The 9,932-nt window shown below is 39.9% G+C and overlaps 1 protein-coding gene across 1 annotated transcript in view; it reads right to left on the bottom strand.

The window, feature by feature from the left end:
* Positions 1–872: 872 nt before the first annotated feature.
* ZNF704 (zinc finger protein 704) overlaps positions 873–9,932 on the bottom strand; it is an 86,228-nt gene continuing 77,168 nt past the window's right edge. The window contains exons 7-9 of the mRNA XM_041464345.1: positions 8,432–8,536; positions 2,695–2,789; positions 873–1,110 (exon numbers count right to left, since the gene is read on the bottom strand). Coding sequence (XP_041320279.1) covers positions 999–1,110; positions 2,695–2,789; positions 8,432–8,536 — 312 coding nt within the window. The 3' untranslated portion in view covers positions 873–998. The remainder of the gene's footprint in view (positions 1,111–2,694; positions 2,790–8,431; positions 8,537–9,932) is intronic.

Raw genomic sequence — 9,932 nt, 5'->3', positions numbered from 1 at the left:
GGAGAGTAATAAAAAAAGCTACTGGAGCCCCCTTATATCCTTGTGGGTTTCAATCAAGCATCACTGTATTTCTTCCCTCAGACTTCTCGTGACAGTATCTGCTGGTGACTTGCCATTGCTGCTTTTCTTCCTCTAGAGGATCAAAATCCAATTTGGTACTTAAATTACTTTGTTCCACTCCACTGGTCTGTGCCTCTTTTAAACAACTTCCATGAGTGCTGCTTGTCCTTCTTGCAAAATCAGCTTTGCTTTTCTCCTATAAACAATCAAATGAAAATCCCAACTCTTCCCCACATGCCCTTTTCAAAAATATAATCATGATCATTTGTATCAGGAGAATTATTTAGCAGTCTCCAGTCTTAATACAGCTTTTGTTGAGAAAACTGTAGCTTATATGACTCTGAAGTGTTTATTAGAAAGCTTTCAAAAAGAGATCTTCGTTTCAGGAAAAGAAAAATTGTTCAGTTTAGCAAATACAGATGTTCACAGCAGAAAGACTGAAATGGTTAAAAATGATCCTAGGGAGCAAGCAGCTCACAGAGTTAGCAAAATGATTAACATTTTCCTTTCTTTTACAGAAGAACACTAATAGCTGCTCTGGTTTCCACACTTACTGAGACAGATTTTGTTGTGTGGTCTTGGTTTTGCTTTTCTTTTTTTTCTTCGCTCTATTGCTCCACACAGGTTTTAATTAGTGCTTCTCCTTGGCTACAAGTGCTTCATTTAGAAATACAAAGCTCTTAAAAAAAAAAAAAAAAAACCCAAAAAAAAAAAAAAAAAAAAAACCAAAAAAAACAAAAAAAAAAAAAACAAAAAAAAAAAAAACCAAAAAAAAAAACAAAAAAAAAAAAAAAAACAAAAAAAAACCCACCCCAAAAAACCAAAACCCCCAACACCACATCACTGGAGGGGAAAATGGGAAGTGATCCGTGCAGCTGCAGCAATCTGCTTCTGCTGTTGTCCTCCCCCTCCCCAAATCCTCTGCATAATTTCAATCATTAGTCGATGAACCTTTGGCAGGCCTTCTTCCATCGGCAGGCAGTGCACCACATATCTCTGTTCTCCATCCCATAGACCTTCCGACACTTTTTCCCCTCCCCTCTAGGCTTCCTGTCAGAGAGAAAGGGAAGCTCGTTAACGAGATGCTTTAGTAGTTTTGCTTTTCACCCTATGACCAGGACAACAAACTCAGTGGAGTGCAGGAGGCAGAGAACCCATGGCCTTTCATGGGGTTTGGGCTGGTTTCATTCCAGCTGGGAGCTGATGAAGTGACAGACACATGTATGGTCATGACTCCATCATTCTCAGGGACCAGGCCTTCTCCTTGCCTGGCTCCCACAGCTTCTGCAGCAGCTGCTGAGCCTGCTCCTCTGCTCCTGGGATGATCCCAGGAACATACTGCCCTGACTTTAGCCAGCAACTAAACCTGGACTTAGTAAATTATACTTTAGGCACATGAAGTGCCAAGCTGTAATGGGCAGTCATAGCTGTTCCACAGGCTAAAGTGCTGCAGAGCTGTGGTAAAATATTTGGAATAGCTCAGAGCAGCAGACCTCGACCATCAACAGGTATCAGCTATGCCAAAGCAGGTAAAAGCTACCAGCTCCTAACCTTGCTGGTCCTTCCTGCAGTTTGCTCTGAGCTCATTGACTGAAAAACAACAAAGTGAATGGGAAGTTGCTCTCACTCACAGCACATTCTTGTGTGCACCTTCTCTGTGGTCCCCAAAGCCAGCAAGGTGGGCAGCGCCTGCTTTTAAAGCTGTAACAATTGTCCTGTTTTCCAACTTACAACCATGCTTGAAAGATCACAAGTTTAGAAAATGATCCAAGTAACTGTTAAAATGGATTTTTTAATTCAACACACAGCAAGACAGCAAATCTGAGGAGCAATGCTTCACCAAGCAATGCAACATTCACTACTGCAATACCACCTGTCCCAGAATCTTTAAATAAAGTAACTGTACCAACAGAACTGTTTAATACCTTTTTTATATGTTGCATGGCACACATGGGATTCCTTTCTTGCATACCCACATATTTTCTGGTTACTGAATATTAATTAATGGGCACAATCCATGAACTGGGAAGATCCCAAGTTTGGTTTGTAGCATATGCAATGATCTGAGAGTCATGAAGAAAATGAAAAGTATGAAATTTTCTTTTTGCCTCATTTTTGGGTACAGTCACCTTTAGAACTATGAGAAATAAGGAGTTGCTTTACTGTAAGAAATTTAGCATTACAGTTTGATTTTTTAACCTAACTTTTGGAACACTTTAAAAGTAGATTCTGGTCAAATATCAGTTAAATTTAGCAGTAATGAATGCAGCTTATGTCTAGGAAGACAAGGCATAAAAAGCTTTGCCTTAATCTAATTTATTGTAATACAGGGTTTCTTATAGTTCATTCAAAGCCAAATGCCATTCTGACTGAATGGTGATAAACACATCAGACCAGACTTTCAGGGAAAAGTGCAAAGCCAGACAGTGCAGCTGAACTTTACCTTTGATGGTAGCAAAAAGAAAAATAGGTTCTGAACGCTTACTTTGAAGAGCTCTAGCAAGAACCTGCCTGACAAGTGCAATCAGGGTTGGTGGTGGGCTTTTTCTGATTCTCTGGCCACTGACAACTTATTTACTGAATACCCTCCAAGTTGTGAGGCTGTAGTGTCAGCAGGAGCTAATGGTCCCATACCTCAAGCCAAATGCTACTCTAGGCGGTGATGAAAGAACTGTGTGGGACTGTTTCTGCTCTCCACTCCCTGCAGGACGATTATGGGTTGGTGAGACCTGTCAATACAGACAAAAAAGCTGCTTACAAAGAACATACACATGTGAATGCAGTATAAATACTTTTTCCAAGACAATGCAAATGATGCTGCATGGTGGCAAGGATACCCAGGAAAGGTGACTAAATAACATACAAACATAATTAAGTGAAAAGTTAATTTATCATTAGGTACATTACATTAGCTTCTCTTTGTTTTCCTGTATTTCCAGTCATTCTCTTAGAGCAATCCAAAACACAGATGAGCATCACTGAAGGTTTTGGAAAAGACAAGAAACACGTTCATTCTTGTTTAAAAACTCTGAATAGCTCCTATGAAAACCTTCTCCAATTTAAGCAAAGAAAATAAATGGAAAAATAAACTCTGTCCAGTGGTGAGATCAATACCAATAATCTTCTATGAAATAAAGGAATTTAACTTGTTGCTCCCGTCTGTCACTTGGCACTCTTTGTGGAGAGACACCCTTGGAGAAGAGGGTTTGAAGAGCATTTACAGTGGGGCCCCTAGAGGTTTAACAGGCAGGGAGCACAATGCAGCCCTTCTGATCAAAGTTGCTAACAAGATGTATCTCCTTACCCTGCACAGTAAACCTTCTCAGTGGGTGCCCTCTCTGTGAATATTTCCAAGGGAAGGGTGTACTTTGGTCTTCTGAGACTTTCCAAATTCTCCTACATGAGCATGGGGCTTGGCAACATCATTCTAGTGATCACATGGCATAAAGTTTGGCCTAAAATAATACCTAAATTATTTTACTATGGTCTTATTTTGCTCCTGTGTGAAGGCCACAATCACTTTACATCTAAAATACCAGAAAAAAATTCTGAACACTCTTTTTTTTTTGTTGTATATTGAATGTAGCATCTAGTGCACAGTCAGCCTCCTGCTGAACTGCAGGGATGGTCACAGTTCTCTGCACTGCTATGACTTTTCCCTCCTGCCCTTTTCAAGCTCTACAATACCTGGAAGAGAGGGAACTGACTGACCTCACTTGAAGAGCATTTCTGTATGTGCTTTGATTTTTGATACAAAGTCTATTTTAAAGCTACTCCATAGCAGCAAAAAACTAATGCTTGTAATTGAGTGCAGACACTCTTTCAACTTTTACTCTTGGCTAGTAGCAAGAGAGGTTTTTGATTTAAACTGTGTATGTGGCTCACACTGAACAAACTTAGACCGTTACTGATATACAAAATATATCTGCAAAACTTGGAAGAAATTTCTTCTCTCTCTGCCAGCTTATCATGTTTTTTACATCCAAAGACCACATTAGCTCCTTTTGTTCTATCCCTCCAGAATACTAAGGGCAGCTTGTTCTCTGCTACTTTTTTCCAAATTTTTATAAACCACTTTCCATGTTTTACCTAATAATCATTGAAACACTGAAGATAAAATGCAAAGCAATAGCACTTTTGTAGTATTTGGCATTCACCAGACACAGTCTGGTCAGTCAGGTATGGTACAGTCTTCCAGTCATTACCAGTAACCAGAGATCTCCACTCATTGTGCTAGGGTTCAGAAACATTTTAAAAACTAGACATTATTCTATGTCTACCACTAGTAACTGACACTCAATATACTAGCTGCTTGTCATTGAACAGAAGAGTACTTGGATGGCCTCCTATGTTATAAGCAATTATCTTGCTTACTTCCAAACAGAGATCTGGCTGGAGCAGTAATTACAGCACTCAGACTCCTCCTTTGCACTCTCCTGAGAGGGTCCCTGCACGATGGTTCCACAGACTGGCACACCAAGGCAGCCACACAGCACTGAAGCTGAGCTTTAGTGTACTTTGATAGGCTTTGCTGCAGGTCTAAACAATAGCAGTCAGCTGCTCTCTATAGGGAACACTAAGAGCAGATTAAGAGCAAGCCCTGAGAAGGCAATCCTTGCCCTTGGAGGCTTTTCGTGTCTGAAGTGCTGGCTAATGCAGAGTGAAATAACGCTGTTTGTTTGAAGCAAGGACCTGGAGTTTCCAGTTACAACTCCTGGGGGGGAACTGTGGTTTGAGAGAAGATTTGTGATCTGTAAACATCAGATTATCAAAGATCTTGCCTGTTCAACCTTTTTGGGTCATATAGCAGGCACATGTAAGTATCAGATGCTGGAGATGATACTGACATTCAGGAAGACTTTTATCATACATTACATAGAAGTGGAAGTACATGGTCATTATGTTAAGTCCTCCAGTACCAAGACATATGGACTTCACTGTGGCTCATTCCATTTGCATAATTTAATTCACTCTCCTCATGCATCCCTAGGGTGTGGCTGATTTATTCTCAGCCTCAACTGGTAGAACAATCAGTCTGTCCTTTTTGCTTCAGCAAAGAACAACACCTCACCATGGCTCATAACTGTTCCAACATTCAACCTTTCACCTGCAAAGTTGTCTTAGAAAAATGGTATGAAAAAGTGTATTTCCCATCAGCCTTGGGATCTAACCTATGCATGATTCAGAGCACAAAGGGCTTTGGAGGTTCCCCTAATTACAGAACCACAGAATAACCTCAGATGGAAGGGACCCACAAGGATCATCGAGTCCAACTCCTGGCCCTGCACAGAACATCCCCAAGAATCACACCATGTGCCTGACAGCACTGCCTAAACACTTCTTGGACTCTGGTGGTGCTGTGACCACTTTCCTGGGGAGCCCGTTCCAGTGCCCAAACGCCCTCTGCGGGAAGAATCTTTTTCTAATAACCAACCTAAACCTCCTTTGACACAACTTCAAGCCATTCCCTCGGGTCCTGTCCCTGGTCACCACAGAGTAGAGATCAGTACCTGCCCCTCCTCTTCCCCGCACAAGGAAGCTCTAAACTGAAATGAGGTCTCCCCTCAGTCTCCTCTTCTCCAGGATGAACAGACCAAGCGACCTTGGCCACTTCTCCTCCTTTATGGCTACAAGACATCTAAATAAATGCCTGTGTTTAGATACTGTGAACACTCCTGAGCCTAGAGCAGCCACATACTGAGCCCAACTGACCCGGCAGCATGTATGGGTGCTTTTGAAGTGCTCAGTTACTTGCTGGTAAGTACACCCATACTCACAAAGGCCTTTCAGTGCTGCTCTGCTAAAGACTTTCTGAAAACAAGGACTTAATGCAGCTCCTGGTTTTTGAACACCCCAGTTCCCAGGAGAGAAAGCAGGAAGTGCTCAATGTCATTGAAATTCAATGTCCACAGGAATGAAAGGGGGAAATGGTATGTGTCAAAAAAAAAAGTGAAAGAAGACTATATTAAAATATGTAGACCTATGCACTTTTTCAAATCTGTACCTAATCTTTTCCTGTTCAGTGGTTTGTCCAGGCCAGGAAAGTATTCCAAAGCCATTTTAGAACACTGCTTGCTTCAGTATTAAGCGTCAGGCAAAAAGTCATGGTTTGGACTTACTCTCTGAGATTCCCTTGGGTTCTACAGATTTGTGTCTCATCTCAGGGACCATGTATATCACAACTGTGTGAGTTTGTTATCCTGGCTCTCTCACATAGTCTGGCCTTAAATATACCCCATTAGAGAAGAAGGAAGTCTGAATGCAGGTGAAGTACCTACACTCAGTGTAAGGGTGGGAATTGCCAGACCCCTGATTTTGTAAAGCAATATCTAATTTACTTTGAAAGAGAAATAAAACTTATATTTAATATACAGATATTTAACATAAATTTGCATTTGTACCGTCACTTATTGCACATAATTTTTCACTGCAGGCAAATCTTTTAATTCATAAATGATCACACTGATGACAAAGTAGCCAAATGTGTGCAAACCTGGAAGATTTTTTTCTTATAATTATTTTTTTTCTTTGTTAAACAGCCTTATAAATGTTGTTAGAGCTATAATGGCAGTTCAAACGGCTCCCTGAGCAGTTTATAATTCTGCATCACTGCTTCCCCCAGTTTTTGTATTGGGATTACTTTCAAATTGTACTTAAATCATTGCCATCTCCATTGAATTCTCTGAAAGTGATTTAGCATTTCTTAAATTCTATTGAGAACTCTCCACTCTACAGGCACAGATCAGCGTTGTTGCCTGAACAAGGAAACTCGGTGCATACATGTCTAATCCTGCCCTCTTAAATGTCTGATTTACAATGTGACTAATTGCATTTTTAGATTCCCAACACTCCTGGCACCAGTTTTCGCTACTTCACAAAAGGAGCCAGTTTCATAATTACTCCGTATCAACCCCATTGTTGGGAAATCAAATTCTCAGGGAACTCTGTGGATAGCACACTCTGTCAAGGCACTCTTGTTGAAATTGCTGCCAGCATGATGTCTTTCACTGTTAGTTGTTCCTTGATGGAATTTAATAAATATTCATTGGCAGAGTGCAGTGTAATTGATTCAGTCACTTTCATTTTTATCAGCTCTGCAGGATGCCACAGCCTCTGCAGAAAATCTCCAAGATTTGCCAAAGGTTGACAGTAAGAAGCTTTGGAGATTCACTTGGTGAAGAGAAGGGAGGGAAATAGTATCTCTTATCGCCTTGTCTAATATTCACTGTCAGGAGAAAAAAAGCTATATGGTTCTTTGGATGAGCAGTGTGCCTTATATAACACACTTTAAAAATTCATAAATTCATGAAGTGTAATATTAAATGAGATGTTATGATACCAAAAAGGTTTATGATTAGAGAATATCAATTTATCATGAGAACAGTGCTTTCCAATAAATGAAGATACTTTACATTAATATTTATTTATATTAATCATAGAGAAGATTTCCCATTACTCATAAACAGTGATTTGCATTTACTTTCAGCAGTCTCCACAGCAGACACTACAAGCAGAATCCCTTGCAACTCTTCATGAAGGTTTTTCACTCCCCCCACAGTACCACACCTACACTGTGGTGTAATACACGTTTAGAATCATTGCAATTCTGTGTTTAAGCAAATATCACATTTCTGCAGTCCTGTTGATGCCTTAGGATTTTAGCATCACTCTTCATAGAATTAGGCCTCGTATGCCAGCTTTTTTGAAGAAAGGTCAGTGTTGAATTTCCATCGAATACATCCTCATTAAAAAGCTATCAAACTGCAATATTTATTAATAACAAAATGCAGTAGATACTGAACATATTTTCTGTATAAAACAACATTTTTCTGCTATTAGTAGGGGCTACATACTTGTAGCCTCCTAAAATAGGACTTTGCATTTAATTTAATTGTTTCTTTCAGCTGCCTTTCAAAAATGCTTCACCTTCAGAGTTCATTTAGGTAATAGCCCCACTGCCTGAATCCAACTGGCCTGTTAGCATAACCATCACCAGGCTGATTTTCCATCTACTTTTTAAAGAAATCTCTTAGTGGCACAAAAAAGAAGGACATAGTGCCAAGCTCTGCACCTACCAGAATGTTCTTTTGTAAGCATATAGTTAAAAATATATATATAAATACTATAGATACTATAGATTCAATGGTCTGCTTGTAGACATTGATGCAAAAATAACCTAACTGCATTGATAAAGAGAGTTACAAAGGTGTTAAAAACAGGCATGCTGGCAAACTCAGGCACATGTTTAATTTGTTTATTTTTGGTATCTACTGTGTCACATTTAATTCCATTATTACACACTGTGAAACAAACCAAAAAGATCTAAAAAACCTTTTTTCTCTCTTTCTTTCCTTTTTTGATGTGCACTTACTGGAATGCCGGTGAAGGTAACTGGAGGCGACTGCCAAGAGATGCTAAAGCTACTGCCATTGGGAGTGAACTTTGCTGACCCTGGAATGTTCACCGGAGGAGTGGCCTGTGGGAAAAGAAAGTATTATTCCAGCAAGAAGAACCATTCCTCTTCCAAAGGTAAATATGGTAAATATGTGAGAGATTTTCCAAGGCATAAAAAAACTCCATGGTGACAAGCATTTTACCCTTGTGAGAGGGATAATCATGGATAAGCTAGTAAGGAAGGGACAGAGCTATATATATACACCACTGTTCCTGAACCTTGTTTAGAGAAAGATGATTGCTCTCAAAAGAATCCATAGAAAACTTTTAAGAGCTAGATCTGTTATAAAAACAGACAAAATCAAACGTCACATACAAGTAACTTAAAATAATGCCAGCAAGAAGCAAAAACTACCTCACAGATGACCACCTGTTCCACAGTGATAATCAGGGCCATACTTAAACTCATGGCAGTTGTTTTACACAATTTTAGTGTGGATTGCAAAGCTTCTTGGATGGAAGAGATTAACAGTAAGTGTTGGTCATTTCTCATTTATCATAAAAATGTTTAGAGTCATCCCAACTAAAAGTTTTTCCTATTAAGAACAAGGCTCTGTAAATCATCCTTTGGACTCAAAAAACAGATCCTGAAATACTAAACTGAAGCAAGTATTTGGGCTCACTGAACTCCCATGTTGTTCCCATCCAGGCTGTAATACCCAGTGCTGCTCTGGGGTACAAGGGTGATAGCCTGAGCTTAGATTGTTGAGCATTTTTCATCTTGTGCTTTTCCTTTGGTTTTCTCACTGGGTTATGAATTTCCATGAATTTTTTTTTCCCTCTTTTTTAATCCCATTTAATTTTCAGAATCATGAAATTCATAGTTGTGTAGCTACCCTGCCTAGCAGGAGCGTGAGCAGCCAGCATGAACAAAGGCTCACTTTGACCCTTGAATTTCAGGCTGTCACCACAAAAAAGAACCCTCCTTGGTTTAAACTTACAAAGAATTTGCTAAAATGAGTTTTCACTTCTGCCTTTCAGTTGATGGTATGTGACAATAACACAATACACTCATTTAAGAAGTGTTTGTATTTGGGGCTGCTGAAATTGTCTCACTGGTTCAGGAAGAGAGTGCTTCCTTGAGCCACCAGGCAGAGAGAAGTGATGACAAACTACAACCTGATAGTCCCCATTAAAGATAATCTTACAAGTAAACAAGGGCTGAAGCAATCCCCTACAGCCTTTCCAGGAAAAGGAAGGTGAGACCACCAGATGCCTCTGTGTATGACAGCGATGCTCTCTGGGCTGCCAAGCTGCTGACAGCTCCAAGAAAATCCACACAGACATGCAGAGCAAACATCCACTGAGCTCCATAAAATACAAAAACCTCTCTGAAAGGTGTCAAGAACAATTTGGCAACTTCAAATTGTACCAGTAGTTGGTCAAATGAGGAGTGAATGACCACAGAGCTCCAGACA

Source organism: Pyrgilauda ruficollis, unplaced genomic scaffold (assembly GCF_017590135.1).
Source record: "Pyrgilauda ruficollis isolate IOZ18807 unplaced genomic scaffold, ASM1759013v1 scaffold18, whole genome shotgun sequence".
Taxonomy (NCBI): Eukaryota; Metazoa; Chordata; class Aves; order Passeriformes; family Passeridae; genus Pyrgilauda; species Pyrgilauda ruficollis.
Note: the sequence above shows the minus strand (reverse complement) of the source record. Positions and strands in the feature narration are given on the sequence as shown.